This window comes from Oncorhynchus mykiss, chromosome 1, assembly GCF_057628025.1.
Source record: "Oncorhynchus mykiss isolate SJ-2025 chromosome 1, ASM5762802v1, whole genome shotgun sequence".
NCBI lineage: Eukaryota > Metazoa > Chordata > Actinopteri > Salmoniformes > Salmonidae > Oncorhynchus > Oncorhynchus mykiss.
In genome coordinates, this window is record NC_143022.1 from 90972623 (window position 1) to 90989455 (window position 16833).

A 16833-nucleotide genomic window follows, 5' to 3' on the forward strand; every position below is an offset into this window, starting at 1 on the left:
ATACCAGCCGTATCAGACCACTATACCAGTCGTATGGTGAGACCTCTATACCAGCTGTATCAGACCACTATACCAGCCGTATCAGACCACTATACCAGCCGTATCAGACCACTATACCAGCCGTATCAGACCACTATACCAGCCGTATCAGACCACTATACCAGCCGTATGGTGAGACCTCTATACCAGCCGTATTGTGAGACCTCTATACCAGCCGTATCAGACCACTATACCAGCCGTATCAGACCACTATACCAGCCGTATTGTGAGACCTCTATACCAGCTGTATCAGACCACTATACCAGCCGTATCAGACCTCTATACCAGCAGTATCAGACCACTATACCAGCCGTATCAGACCACTATACCAGCCGTATCAGACCACTATACCAGCCGTATCAGACCACTATACCAGCCGTATCAGACCACTATACCAGCAGTGTCAGAACACTATACCAGCCGTATCAGACCTCTATACCAGCCGTATCAGACCACTAAACTAGTCGTATGGTGAGACCACTATACCAGCAGTATCAGACCACTATACCAGCCGTATCAGACCTCTATACCAGCAGTATCAGACCACTATACCAGCCGTATCAGACCACTATACCAGCCGTATCAGACCACTATACCAGCCGTATTGTGAGACCTCTATACCAGCCGTATCAGACCACTATACCAGCCGTATCAGACCACTATACCAGCCGTATCAGACCTCTATACCAGCAGTATCAGACCACTATACCAGCCGTATCAGACCACTATACCAGCCGTATCAGACCACTATACCAGCCGTATTGTGAGACCTCTATACCAGCCGTATCAGACCACTATACCAGCCGTATGGTGAGACCACTATACCAGCCGTATCAGACCTCTATACCAGCCGTATCAGACCACTATACCAGCCGTATCAGACCTCTATGCCAGCAGTATCAGACCACTATACCAGCAGTATCAGTCCACTATACCAGCCGTATAAGACCTCTATACCAGCCGTATCAGACCACTATACCAGCCGTATTGTGAGACCTCTATACCAGCCGTATCAGACCACTATACCAGCCGTATTGTGAGACCTCTATACCAGCCGTATCAGACCACTATACCAGCCGTATCAGACCTCTATACCAGCCGTATCAGACCACTATACCAGCCGTATCAGACCACTATACCAGCCGTATCAGACCACTATACCAGCCGTATCAGACCACTATACCAGCCGTATCAGACCTCTATACCAGCCGTATCAGACCACTATACCAGCCGTATGGTGAGACCACTATACCAGCAGTATCAGACAACTATACCAGCCGTATCAGACCACTATACCAGCCGTATGGTGAGACCACTATACCAGCCGTATCAGACCTCTATACCAGCCGTATCAGACCACTATACCAGCCGTGTCAGACCACTATACCAGCCGTATGGTGAGACCTCTATACCAGCCGTATGGTGAGACCTCTATACCAGCCGTATCAGACCACTATACCAGCCGTATCAGACCACTATACCAGCCGTATCAGACCACTATACCAGCCGTATGGTGAGACCACTATACCAGCCGTATCAGACCACTATACCAGCCGTATTGTGAGACCTCTATACCAGCCGTATCAGACCACTATACCAGCCGTATGGTGAGACCTCTATACCAGCCGTATCAGACCACTATACCAGCCGTATCAGACCACTATACCAGCCGTATGGTGAGACCACTATACCAGCCGTATCAGACCACTATACCAGCCGTATTGTGAGACCTCTATACCAGCCGTATCAGACCACTATACCAGCCGTATCAGACCTCTATACCAGCCGTATCAGACCACTATACCAGCCTTATCAGACCACTATACCAGCCGTATCAGACCACTATACCAGCCGTATCAGACCACTATACCAGCCGTATCAGACCACTATACCAGTCGTATGGTGGGACCACTATACCAGCCGTATCAGACCTCTATACCAGCCGTATCAGACCACTATACCAGTCGTATGGTGGGACCACTATACCAGCAGTATGGTGGGACCACTATACCAGCAGTATCAGACAACTATACCAGCCGTATCAGACCACTATACCAGCCGTATGGTGAGACCACTATACCAGCCGTATCAGACCACTATACCAGCTGTATCAGACCACTATAGCAGCCGTGTCAGACCACTATACCAGCCGTATGGTGAGACCACTATACCAGCAGTATCAGACCACTATACCAGCCGTATCAGACCACTATACCAGCCGTATGGTGAGAACTCTATACCAGCCGTATCAGACCACTATACCAGCCTTATGGTGAGACCTCTATACCAGCCGTATCAGACCACTATAGCAGCCGTATCAGACCTCTATACCAGCCGTATCAGACCACTATACCAGCCGTATTGTGAGACCTCTATACCAGCAGTATCAGACAACTATACCAGCCGTATCAGACCACTATACCAGCCGTATCAGACCTCTATACCAGCCGTATCAGACCACTATACCAGCGGTATCAGACCACTATACCAGCCGTATCAGACCACTATACCAGCTGTATGGTGAGACCACTATACCAGCCGTATCAGACCTCTATACCAGCCGTATCAGACCACTATACCAGCGGTATCAGACCACTATACCAGCCGTATCAGACCACTATACCAGCCGTATGGTGAGACCACTATACCAGCCGTATCAGACCACTATACCAGCCGTATCAGACCACTATACCAGCCGTATGGTGAGACCTCTATACCAGCCGTATGGTGAGACCTCTATACCAGCCGTATCAGACCACTATACCAGCCGTATCAGACCACTATACCAGCCGTATCAGACCACTATACCAGCCGTGTCAGAACACTATACCAGCCGTATGGTGAGACCACTTTACCAGCAGTATCAGACCACTATATCAGCCGTATCAGACCACTATACCAGCCGTATGGTGAGACCTCTATACCAGCCGTATGGTGAGACCACTTTACCAGCCGTATCAGACCACTATACCAGCCGTTTCAGACCACTATACCAGCCTTATGGTGAGACCTCTATACCAGCCGTATCAGACCACTATACCAGCCGTATCAGACCTCTATACCAGCCGTATCAGACCACTATACCAGCCGTATTGTGAGACCTCTATACCAGCCGTATCAGACCACTATACCAGCCGTATTGTCAGACCTTTATACCAGCCGTATCAGACCTCTATACCAGCCGTATCAGACCACTATACCAGCCGTATCAGACCACTATACCAGCCGTATCAGACCACTATACCAGCTGTATGGTGAGACCACTATACCAGCAGTATCAGACAACTATACCAGCCGTATCAGACCACTATACCAGCCGTATGGTGAGACCACTATACCAGCCGTATCAGACCTCTATACCAGCCGTATCAGACCACTATACCAGCCGTATGGTGAGACCTCTATACCAGCCGTATGGTGAGACCTCTATACCAGCCGTATCAGACCACTATACCAGCTGTATCAGACCACTATAGCAGCCGTGTCAGAACACTATACCAGCCTTATGGTGAGACCTCTATACCAGCCGTATCAGACCACTATAGCAGCCGTATCAGACCTCTATACCAGCCGTATCAGACCACTATACCAGCCGTATTGTGAGACCTCTATACCAGCCGTATCAGACCTCTATACAAGCCGTATCAGACCACTATACCAGCCGTATCAGACCACTATACCAGCCGTATCAGACCACTATACCAGCTGTATGGTGAGACCACTATACCAGCAGTATCAGACAACTATACCAGCCGTATCAGACCACTATACCAGCCGTATGGTGAGACCACTATACCAGCCGTATCAGACCACTATACCAGCCGTATCAGACCACTATACCAGCCGTATGGTGAGACCTCTATACCAGCCGTATGGTGAGACCTCTATACCAGCCGTATCAGACCACTATACCAGCCGTATGGTGAGACCACTATACCAGCCGTATCAGACCACTATACCAGCCGTATCAGACCACTATACCAGCCGTGTCAGAACACTATACCAGCCGTATGGTGAGACCACTTTACCAGCAGTATCAGACCACTATATCAGCCGTATCAGACCACTATACCAGCCGTATGGTGAGACCTCTATACCAGCCGTATGGTGAGAACTCTATACCAGCCGTATCAGACCACTATACCAGCCGTTTCAGACCACTATACCAGCCTTATGGTGAGACCTCTATACCAGCCGTATCAGACCACTATACCAGCCGTATCAGACCTCTATACCAGCCGTATCAGACCACTATACCAGCCGTATTGTGAGACCTCTATACCAGCCGTATCAGACCACTATACCAGCCGTATTGTCAGACCTTTATACCAGCCGTATCAGACCTCTATACCAGCCGTATCAGACCACTATACCAGCCGTATCAGACCACTATACCAGCCGTATCAGACCACTATACCAGCTGTATGGTGAGACCACTATACCAGCAGTATCAGACAACTATACCAGCCGTATCAGACCACTATACCAGCCGTATGGTGAGACCACTATACCAGCCGTATCAGACCTCTATACCAGCCGTATCAGACCACTATACCAGCCGTATGGTGAGACCTCTATACCAGCCGTATGGTGAGACCTCTATACCAGCCGTATCAGACCACTATACCAGCCGTATGGTGAACCACTATACCAGCTGTATCAGACCACTATACCAGCCGTATTGTGAGACCTCTATACCAGCCGTATCAGACCACTATACCAGCCGTATTGTGAGACCACTATACCAGCCGTATCAGACCACTATACCAGCCGTATTGTGAGACCTCTATACCAGCCGTATCAGACCACTATACCAGCCGTATTGTGAGACCTCTATACCAGCCGTATCAGACCACTATACCAGCCGTATTGTGAGACCTCTATACCAGCAGTATCAGACCACTATACCAGCAGTATCAGACCACTATACCAGCCGTATCAGACCACTATACCAGCCGTATAAGAACACTATACCAGCCGTATGGTGAGACCTCTATACCAGCCATATGGTGAGACCTCTATACCAGCCGTATCAGACCACTATACCAGCCGTATCAGACCACTATACCAGCCGTATGGTGAGACCACTATACCAGCCATATCAGACCACTATACCAGCCGTATGGTGAGACCTCTATACCAGCCGTATCAGACCACTACACCAGCCGTATGGTGAGACCTCTATACCAGCCGTATCAGACCACTATACCAGCCGTATCAGACCACTATACCAGCCGTATGGTGAGACCACTATACCAGCCGTATCAGACCACTATACCAGCCGTATGGTGAGACCACTATACCAGCCGTATCAGACCACTATACCAGCCGTATGGTGAGACCTCTATACCAGCCGTATCAGACCACTATACCAGCCGTATCAGACCACTATACCAGCCGTATGGTGAGACCACTATACCAGCCGTATCAGACCACTATACCAGCCGTATTGTGAGACATCTATACCAGCCGTATCAGACCACTATACCAGCCGTATTGTGAGACCTCTATACCAGCCGTATCAGACCACTATACCAGCCGTATCAGACCTCTATACCAGCCGTATCAGACCACTATACCAGCCTTATCAGACCACTATACCAGCCGTATCAGACCACTATACCAGTCGTATGGTGGGACCACTATACCAGCCGTATCATACCTCTATACCAGCCGTATCAGACCACTATACCAGTCGTATGGTGGGACCACTATACCAGCAGTATGGTGGGACCACTATACCAGCAGTATCAGACAACTATACCTGCCGTATCAGACCACTATACCAGCCGTATGGTGAGACCACTATACCAGCCGTATCAGACCACTATACCAGCCGTATCAGACCACTATAGCAGCCGTGTCAGAACACTATACCAGCCGTATGGTGAGACCACTATACCAGCAGTATCAGACCACTATACCAGCCGTATCAGACCACTATACCAGCCGTATGGTGAGACCTCTATACCAGCCGTATGGTGAGACCACTATACCAGCAGTATCAGACCACTATACCAGCCGTATCAGACCACTATACCAGCCGTATCAGACCTCTATACCAGCCATATGGTGAGAACTCTATACCAGCCGTATCAGACCACTATACCAGCCTTATGGTGAGACCTCTATACCAGCCGTATCAGACCACTATAGCAGCCGTATCAGACCTCTATACCAGCCGTATCAGACCACTATACCAGCCGTATTGTGAGACCTCTATACCAGCCGTATCAGACCTCTATACCAGCCGTATCAGACCACTATACCAGCCGTATCAGACCACTATACCAGCCGTATCAGACCACTATACCAGCTGTATGGTGGGACCACTATACCAGCAGTATCAGACAACTATACCAGCCGTATCAGACCACTATACCAGCCGTATGGTGAGACCACTATACCAGCCGTATCAGACCTCTATACCAGCCGTATCAGACCACTATACCAGCCGTATCAGACCACTATACCAGCCGTATGGTGAGACCTCTATACCAGCCGTATGGTGAGACCTCTATACCAGCCGTATCAGACCACTATACCAGCCGAATGGTGAGACCACTATACCAGCCGTATCAGACCACTATACCAGCCGTATCAGACCACTATACCAGCCGTGTCAGAACACTATACCAGCCGTATGGTGAGACCACTATACCAGCAGTATCAGACCACTATACCAGCCGTATCAGACCACTATACCAGCCGTATGGTGAGAACTCTATACCAGCCGTATCAGACCACTATACCAGCCGTTTCAGACCACTATACCAGCCTTATGGTGAGACCTCTATACCAGCCGTATCAGACCACTATACCAGCCGTATCAGACCTCTATACCAGCCGTATCAGACCACTATACCAGCCGTATTGTGAGACCTCTATACCAGCCGTATCAGACCACTATACCAGCCGTATTGTGAGACCTCTATACCAGCCGTATCAGACCTCTATACCAGCTGTATCAGACCACTATACCAGCCGTATCAGACCACTATACCAGCCGTATCAGACCACTATACCAGCTGTATGGTGAGACCACTATACCAGCAGTATCAGACAACTATACCAGCCGTATCAGACCACTATACCAGCCGTATGGTGAGACCACTATACCAGCCGTATCAGACCTCTATACCAGCCGTATCAGACCACTATACCAGCCGTATGGTGAGACCTCTATACCAGCCGTATGGTGAGACCTCTATACCAGCCGTATCAGACCACTATACCAGCCGGATGGTGAACCACTATACCAGCTGTGTCAGACCACTATACCATCTGTATTGTGAGACCTCTATACCAGCCGTATCAGACCACTATACCAGCCGTATGGTGAGACCACTATACCAGCCGTATTGTGAGACCTCTATACCAGCCGTATCAGACCACTATACTAGCCGTATTGTGAGACCTCTATACCAGCCGTATCAGACCACTATACCAGCCGTATTGTGAGACCTCTATACCAGCTGTATCAGACCACTATACCAGCAGTATCAGACCACTATACCAGCCGTATCAGACCACTATACCAGCCGTATAAGAACACTATACCAGCCGTATGGTGAGACCTCTATACCAGCCGTATCAGACCACTATACCAGCCGTATGGTGGGACCACTATACCAGCCGTATCAGACCACTATACCAGCCATATGGTGAGACCTCTATACCAGCCGTATCAGACCACTATACCAGCCGTATCAGACCACTATACCAGCCGTATGGTGAGACCACTATACCAGCCATATCAGACCACTATACCAGCCGTATGGTGAGACCTCTATACCAGCCGTATCAGACCACTACACCAGCCGTATGGTGAGACCTCTATACCAGCTGTATCAGACCTCTATACCAGCCATATGGTGAGACCTCTATACCAGCCGTATCAGACCACTATACCAGCCGTATCAGACCACTATACCAGCCGTATCAGACCACTATACCAGCCGTATCAGACCACTATACCAGCCGTATCAGACCACTATACCAGCCGTATCAGACCACTATACCAGCCGTATCAGAACACTATACCAGCCGTGTGGTGAGACCTCTATACCAGCCGTATCAGACCACTATACCAGCAGTATCAGACTACTATACCAGCCATATCAGACCTCTATACCAGCCGTATGGTGAGACCTCTATACCAGCCGTATCAGACCTCTATACCAGCCGTATCAGACCACTATACCAGCCGTATCAGACCACTATACCAGCCGTATCAGACCTCTATACCAGCCGTATCAGAACACTATACCAGCCGTATGGTGAGACCTCTATACCAGCCGTATCAGACCACTATACCAGCCGTATCAGAACACTATACCAGCCGTATGGTGAGACCTCTATACCAGCCGTATCAGACCACTATACCAGCCATATCAGACCTCTATACCAGCCGTATGGTGAGACGTCTATACCAGCCGTATGGTGAGACTTCTATACCAGCCGTATGGTGAGACCTCTATACCAGCCGTATGGTGAGACCTCTATACCAGCCGTATGGTGAGACCAATATACCAGCCGTATCAGACCACTATACCAGCTGTATCAGACCTCTATACCAGCCGTATGGTGAGACCACTATACCAGCAGTATCAGACCACTATACCAGCCGTATCAGACCTCTATACCAGCCGTATGGTGAGACCTCTATACCAGCCGTATGGTGAGACCTCTATACCAGCAGTATCAGACCTCTATACCAGCCGTATCGGAACACTATACCAGCAGTATCAGACCACTATACCAGCCGTATCAGACCACTATACGAGCCGTATGGTGAGACCTCTATACCAGCAGTGTCAGAACACTATACCAGCCGTATCAGACCACTATACCAGCCGTATCAGACCACTATACCAGCCGTATGGTGAGACCACTATACCAGCAGTATCAGACCACTATACCAGCCGTATCAGACCACTATACCAGCCGTATGGTGAGACCACTATACCAGCCGTATCAGACCACTATACCAGCCGTTAGAACTATAATGTCCTCAGTTCTTTCTCTCCTTTGTTTGTGGTGCTGTTTAAAGTCATTGGTCCGTCTACTCCTACATTATTAATGTGGTGCTGTTTAAAGTCGTTGGTCCGTCTACTCCTACATTATTAATGTGGTGCTGTTTAAAGTCGTTGGTCCGTCTACTCCTACATTATTAATGTGGTGCTGTTTAAAGTCGTTGGTCCGTCTACTCCTACATTATTAATGTGGTGCTGTCTAAAGTCGTTGGTCTGTCTACTCCTACATTATTAATGTGGTGCTGTTTAAAGTCGTTGGTCTGTGTACTCCTACATTATTAATGTGGTGCTGTTTAAAGTCGTTGGTCCGTCTACTCCTACATTATTAATGTGGTGCTGTTTAAAGTCGTTGGTCTGTCTACTCCTACATTATTAATGTGGTGCTGTTTAAAGTCGTTGGTCCGTCTACTCCTACATTATTAATGTGGTGCTGTTTAAAGTCGTTGGTCCGTCTACTCCTACATTATTAATGTGGTGCTGTTTAAAGTCGTTGGTCCGTCTACCCCTACATTATTAATGTGGTGCTGTTTAAAGTCGTTGGTCTGTCTACTCCTACATTATTAATGTGGTGCTGTTTAAAGTCGTTGGTCCATCTACTCCTACATTATTAATGTGGTGCTGTTTAAAGTCGTTGGTCCGTCTACTCCTACATTATTAATGTGGTGCTGTTTAAAGTCGTTGGTCCGTCTACCCCTACATTATTAATGTGGTGCTGTTTAAAGTCGTTGGTCCGTCTACCCCTACATTATTAATGTGGTGCTGTTTAAAGTCGTTGGTCCGTCTACTCCTACATTATTAATGTGGTGCTGTTTAAAGTCGTTGGTCCGTCTACTCCTACATTATTAATGTGGTGCTGTCTAAAGTCGTTGGTCTGTCTACTCCTACATTATTAATGTGGTGCTGTTTAAAGTCGTTGGTCTGTCTACTCCTACATTATTAATGTGTGTTGGGGGGGGTTTGGGGTTGTTATTTTGGAAATTAGCATATTTTTGGGACGTGCCGCCACGCTCTGCGTGCCACAGTGCTGTAATGAGCTCTCTGGGTGCTTGGGGGGGAGACGTCTCTCCGCCCCCACACACCGGTCCCCTCACACGCCCACACCGAGCCCCAACGAGACGGACAGGTGACCATGCAGGTATGGTTGTGTGGTCCGTGTCTCTATGTTCCTCAGATCATTGTCTGAGCCATTTCAAATAGTATTTCATTGAGCTTTATCTGTTGCCCTGAACACACAATGGAGTTAGCAGCTCTATTCATACATGCATACGCACACTAGGAGGAGGAGAATGAGGGGGATGTAGGAATGGAGGAGAGAGTGGATAGGGGGATGTAGGAATGGAGGAGAGAGAGAAGAGGGGGATAAAATAATGGAGAAGAGAGAGCAGAGGGGATGTAGGAATGGAGGAGAGAGAGGAGAGAGGATGTAGGAATGGAGGAGCGAGAGGAGAGGGGATGTAGGAATGGAGGAGAGAGAGGAGAGAGGATGTAGGAATGGAGGAGAGAGAGGAGAGAGGATATAGGAATGGAGGAGAGAGAGGAGAGAGGATGTTGGAGAGAGAGGAGAGAGGATGTAGGGATGTAGGAGAGAGGATGTAGGCATGGAGGAGAGAGAGGATAGAGGATGTAGGAGAGAGGATGTAGGAGAAAGAGGATGTAGGATGTAGAATGAGAGAGGATGTAGGATGAGAGAGGAGAGAGGATGTAGGATGAGAGAGGAGAGAGGATAGAGGATGTAGGATGAGAGAGGAGAGAGGATAGAGGATGTAGGATGAGAGAGGAGAGAGGATGTAGAATGATAGAGGATAAAGGATGAGAGAGGAGAGAGGATAGAGGATGTAGGATGAGAGAGGATAGAGGATGTAGGATGAGAGAGGAGAGAGGATGTAGGATGAGAGAGGATAAAGGATGAGAGAGAAGAGAGGATGTAGGATGAGAGAGGAGAGAGAATGTAAGATGAGAGAGGAGAGAGGATGTAGGATGAGAGAGAAGAGAGGATGTAGGATGAGAGAGGAGTTTTAGGAGGAAAGATCATCAGAAGAGAAGAGGACTGGTGTAGCTGAAGAATTAATACATAAACAAATGAATGGATGTTTAAACATCACGTATCTCTTCACCCCTTCATCCTCTGTCCTCCATTTTGTCTCCTCCACCCTTTTGCTTTCCCATCTGTTTGCTGGTCAGCAATAATCAAAACCACTTTCTGGGGGATTAGTTAGCAGCCTCTTTTTCTAGTTTAGCCCAGTGGACCAGGGCTGGGCTGTACCATCCAGGGGACCGGGGCTGGGCTGTACCATCCAGGGGGCTAGGGGGTAGTGGAGGGGGGGGGGGGGGTCAGGGGAGGGAGATCCCCTTATCAGGTCCCTTCTTCTGGAGCCAGACGTACGGCAGGAGCGATTGCTTTCAGAGCCCCCCTGTCCCGCCCCACATGCCCCTCCCGTGCCCCCACAAAAGCCTGCTAGTAATGTGATAATGGCAGCGTTAGCAGTTAGCTTAGCGCTGCCGCGTAGCGGTGCGGACTGGAGCGCGTGCGGGAGAGGGGGGGGGGGGGGGGGTGCGTGACCAAGAAGTCTCATCCAAATAAATGGATGATCTTTGTTGTGACTGAAATCATACTTGGCTTCGAATGTTAAAAAAACGGGGGGGGGGGGGTTGATACGTCAGGGGTAAGAAGGGTCTTTGATGATGTGACTTGTGTTGTCTGTATTCTACAACATTTGGGAGGGAGACAGAAAGAGGGAGGGAGAGGGGGAAAGTGCAGGAGGGAGAGAGAAAAAGACAGGGATAGAGAGAGAATAAGAGAGAAAAAGAGAGACGGAGGGAGGGAGGGTGAATGAGAGAGAGAGAAAAAGACAGGGAGGGAGGGAGGGAGGGAGGGAGGGAGACAGAGGGAGGGGGGGGAGGAAAGAGATTATGGTTTCTAGTGGCCTGACGTTAGCTGTCTCTTCACCTCCCCTCTCAACAGTCAACATCCCAGGGAAAGAAATGTTAGTAACAGTGTCTCTCTCTCTCTCTCTCTAGGTGGTGTGTGTAGTAGCAGTGTGTCTCTCTCTCTAGGTGGTGTGTATAGTAACAGTGTGTGTAGTAACAGTGTCTCTCTCTCTCTAGGTGGTGTGTGTAGTAACAGTGTCTCTCTCTCTAGGTGGTGTGTGTAGTAACAGTGTGTGTAGTAACAGTGTGTTTAGTAACAGTGTGTGTAGTAACAGTGTGTGTAGTAACAGTGTGTAGTAACAGTGTGTGTAGTAACAGTGTCTCTCTCTCTCTCTCTAGGTGGTGTGTGTGGAGGTGCGTGGCCCCGCAGGGCGCAGGCAGGGCAGGCGTGTGGATCTGAACTGTCTCCAGGACGTAGCAGTGTGTTGGTGCTCCCTGACTAACACTAATGATGAACTGTGGCCCTGGAACCCGAGCCACACACACACTGACAGGGACAACCTAGTGTTACTGAGCTGCTCCAGTACAGATGGCCTCAAGGTTAACACACACACTCTCTCACACTCACACACACACACACACACACACACACACATATACAACCTCTTCTATAATAACACACATTACCTCTTCTATAATAACACACATTACCTCTTCTATAATAACACACATTACCTCTTCAATAGTAACACACATTACCTCTTCTATAATAACACACATTACCTCTTCTATAATAACACACATTACCTCTTCAATATTAACACACATTACCTCTTCTATAATAACACACATTACCTCTTCAATATTAACACACCATACCTCTTCTATAATAACACACATTAACTCTTCAATATTAACACACATTACCTCTTCTATAATAACACACATTACCTCTTCAATATTAACACACATTACCTCTTCTATAATAACACACATTACCTCTTCTATAATAACACACATGACCTCTTCTATAATAACACACATTACCTCTTCTATATTAACACACATTACCTCTTCTATAATAACACATACAACCTCTTCTATAATAACACACATTACCTCCTCAATAACACACATACACACACACACACACAACACACAACACACACACACACACACACACAACACACAACACACAACACACACACACACACACACACACACAACACACAACACACAACACACACACACACACACATTGCCTCTTCAATAATACAGGGGTCTTTAATGATAAAGAAGAGATGCTTCAGTGGTCAGGGTTAATGGCCCTCTCTCTCTCTCTCTCTCTCTCCTCTCTCTCTCTCTCTCTCTCTCTCTCTCTCCCTCTCTCTCTCTCTCTCTCTCTCTCTCTCTCTCTCTCTCTCTCTCTCTCTCTCTCTCTCTGTCTCTCTCTCTCTCTCTCTCTCTCTCTCTGTCTCTCTCTCTCTCTGTCTCTCTCTCTCTCTGTCTCTCTCTGTCTCTTATTCTGTCTTTCCCTCTCTCTCCCCCTCTCTGTCTCTTATTCTGTCTTTCCCTCTCTCTCCCCCTCTGTCTCTTATTCTGTCTTTCCCTCTCTCTCCCTCTCTCTCCCCCTCTGTCTCTTATTCTGTCTTTCCCTCTCTCTTTCCCTCTCTCTCCCTCTCTCTCTCCCCTCTCTCTCTCCCCCTCTGTCTCTTATTCTGTCTTTCCTTCTCTCTTTCCCTCCCCCTCTCTCTCCCCCTCCCTCATTTTCTCTCTCCCTCCCTATCTCTCTCTTGTTCTCTTTCCTTCTCTCTTAACCCCTCTCCCCCCCTCTCGCCCCCCCCACTCTCTCTCTCTCTCTCTCTCTCTCTCTCTTGTTCTTGCTCTTTGTTGTCTGTCATCTTTTCTCTCCTTCCATCTCTCTTTCTCAGAAGAATTCCTCCACACAGTCACTCTGCTCTGTCTGTGTGTGTCTGTGTGTCTGTGTGTGTCTGTGTGTGTGTGTGTATGTGTGTGTATCTGTCTGTGTGTGTGGATAGGATTTGTGAATGGTGAATTAGCCATCTCAAGGGTGGCTTCCACCAGTATGTTCTACTGCATCTCCTAAAACAAGGGGAACTAACTAAGCAGGTGATGTGTCTTTACGGTGGTCGTGTGTACGAGTATGCCTCTCTGCTTCCATCTCTCAGCCCCTGTGTGTGTGTCTGTGTGTTTCACCTCCCAGACCCTTTGTGTGTGTGTGTGTGTGTATGTGTGTGTGTGTGTGTGTGTGTTTCACCTCCCAGACCCTTTGTGTGTGTGTGTTTCACCTCCCAGCTCCTGTGATAACCCTATCTGTGACCTGTTTCCCAGGCAACATGCGTAGGAATAACATACTGAAACCCAAATGACCGAACAAACACGGCGTAAGCCCTCGCACCTCGCACCTCTGTAAACGTATGTAAACATGCTCCAGCGTAGAGAAGACAGGGAAGAAGAGCGTTACCAATCGCAGGAAAACAACATGCTAAAGAAGAGGAAACATGAATATTGAAATCATCAAAGCAGACGTAGGCTTTTCTTCTTGTTCTGGAAGGCTCTCTGGTTTATCACACTCCTCCTTCACCTAGTTCTTTTATTTATGTCCACCTCCCTCCCTCCCTCCCTCCCTCCCTCCCTCCCTCCCTCCCTCCCTCCCTCCCTCTCCTCTCCTCTCCTCTCCTCTCTCCTCCCTCCCTCCCTCCTCCTTCCTCTCCTCTCTCCTCCCTCCTCCCTCCCTGCCTCCCTCCCTCCCTCCCTCTCCTCTCCTCTCTCCTCCCTCCTCCCTCCCTGCCACCCTCCCTACCTCCCTCCCCTCCTCCCCTCCTCCCTCCCCTTCTCATCTCTCCTCCTTCCCTCCCTCCCTCCCTCATCCCTCCCCACTCCTCCCTCTCCTCTCTACTCCCTCCTCATTCCTTCCTCCCTCTCCTCCCTCCCCTTCTCATCTCTCCTCCCTCCCTCCTCCCCTCCTCCCCCGCCCCTCCCCTCTCCTCTCTCCTCCCTCACCTTCTCCTCCCTCCTCCTCCTCGCCTCTCCTCCCTCCCTCCCTCCCTCCCTCCCTCCCTCCCTCCCTCCCTCCTCCCTCCCTCCCTCCCTCCCTCCCTCCCTCTCCTCTTTCCACCTCTCCTCCCTCCTCCCCCTCTCCCCCTCCTCCCTCTTCTCCCTCTCTCCCCTCTTCCCTCCTTCCTCCCTTCCTCCATTCCTCCCCCCCTCTTCTCCTCCATGATTTTAAATGAACATTAAAGTCCCCTTTCCTGAATCTAATGAAAGTGTTTGTCATTTTTCAAATGCGAGGTGTCAAATTAAGTGTGTGTGCTTTTGCGTACGTGCGTGTGTACCAGCGTGTGTTTGATGGCGCGGTGTGAAATTAAGCAAGCAGTTTATTTAAGAGGTGTGGAGAGAATCAAACACTCAGAGCTCATCTGAGGAGACGAAGGAGAAGAGAGCCAGAGACTTCAATCACTTCAAGCTCATATATATGTTCCTTTTGTTGAGCCAGCTATCTGCCATGCTAAGCCCATTTAACACTCACTCCCTGCATTTAAAACCCTGATTCCTGTTCCCTATGTGGTCTTAGTTCTATACAACACGACAAATATGATTTAGGATTTATTTAACATTTAGTTAACATTTTTAATGATTCCTGGAATTTCAGTGAAAAAAATAAGATGTTTTTATTTCAAGTCTGTTTTGTGTTCAGTGTCGGGGGAGGTATTCTGTGTGTGTGTTGGGGGGGCTGTGTGTGGGGGGGTCGGTGTGTGTGTGTGTTGGGGGGGGGGGGGTCTGTGTGTGTGTTGGGGGGGTCTGTGTGTGTGTGTGTTGGGGGGGGGTCTGTGTGTGTTTGTGTGGGGGGGTCTGTGTGTTTGTGTGGGGATAACATCCAACCCCTCCCTCCATGGTGTATCTAGATAACATCCAACCCCTCCCTCCATGGTGTATCTAGATAACATCCAACCCCTCCCTCCATGGTGTATCTAGATAACATCCCATCTTCCCTCCACGGTGTCTCTAGATAACATCCATTCTTCCCTCCATGGTGTATCTAGATAACATCCAATCCCTCCCTCCATGGTGTATCTAGATAACATCCCATCTTCCCTCCACGGTGTCTCTAGATAACATCCATCCCTCTCTGGTCTCTCTAGATAACATCCCTCCCTCCATACTGACTCTAGATCACATCAATTTTTCCCTCCATGGTGTCTCTAGATGACATCCATCCCTCCCTCCACGGTGTCTCTAGATAACATCCATCCCTCCCTGGTCTCTCTAGATAACATCCATCCCTCCCTCCATGGTGTATCTAGATAACATCCAATCCCTCCCTCCATGGTGTATCTAGATAACATCCAATCCCTCCCTCCATGGTGACTCTAGATAACATCCAATCCCTCCCTCCATGGTGACTCTAGATAACATCCAATCCCTCCCTCCATGGTGACTCTAGATAACATCCAATCCATCCCTCCATGGTGACTCTAGATAACATCCAATCCCTCCCTCCATGGTGACTCTAGATAACATCCAATCCCTCCCTCCATGGTGTATCTAGATAACATCCAATCCCTCCCTCCATGGTGTATCTAGATAACATTCATTCATCCCTCCATGGTGTATCTAGATAACATCCATTCTTCCCTCCATGGTGACTCTAGATAACATCCATCCCTCCATGGTGTCTCTAGATAACATCCATTCTTCCCTCCATGATGTCTCTAGATAACATTCTTCCCTCCATGGTGTCTCTAGATAACATCCATTCTTCCCTCCATGATGTCTCTAGATAACATCCATTCTTCCCTCCATGGTGACTCTAGATAACATTCTTCCCTCCATGGTGTCTCTAGATAACATTCTTCCCTCCATGGTGTCT

At 48.7% G+C, this 16833-nt stretch overlaps 1 protein-coding gene across 5 annotated transcripts in view; it reads left to right on the forward strand.

The window, feature by feature from the left end:
- The window catches only part of LOC110505954 (WD repeat-containing and planar cell polarity effector protein fritz homolog), a 195046-nt gene that overhangs the window by 80759 nt on the left and 97454 nt on the right, over positions 1-16833 (forward strand). For all 5 annotated transcript variants that reach the window (XM_090184051.1, XM_090184047.1, XM_090184040.1 and 2 more), the window contains exon 9: positions 12342-12542. In XM_090184051.1, the coding sequence (XP_090040177.1) occupies positions 12342-12542 (201 nt within the window). The remainder of the gene's footprint in view (positions 1-12341; positions 12543-16833) is intronic.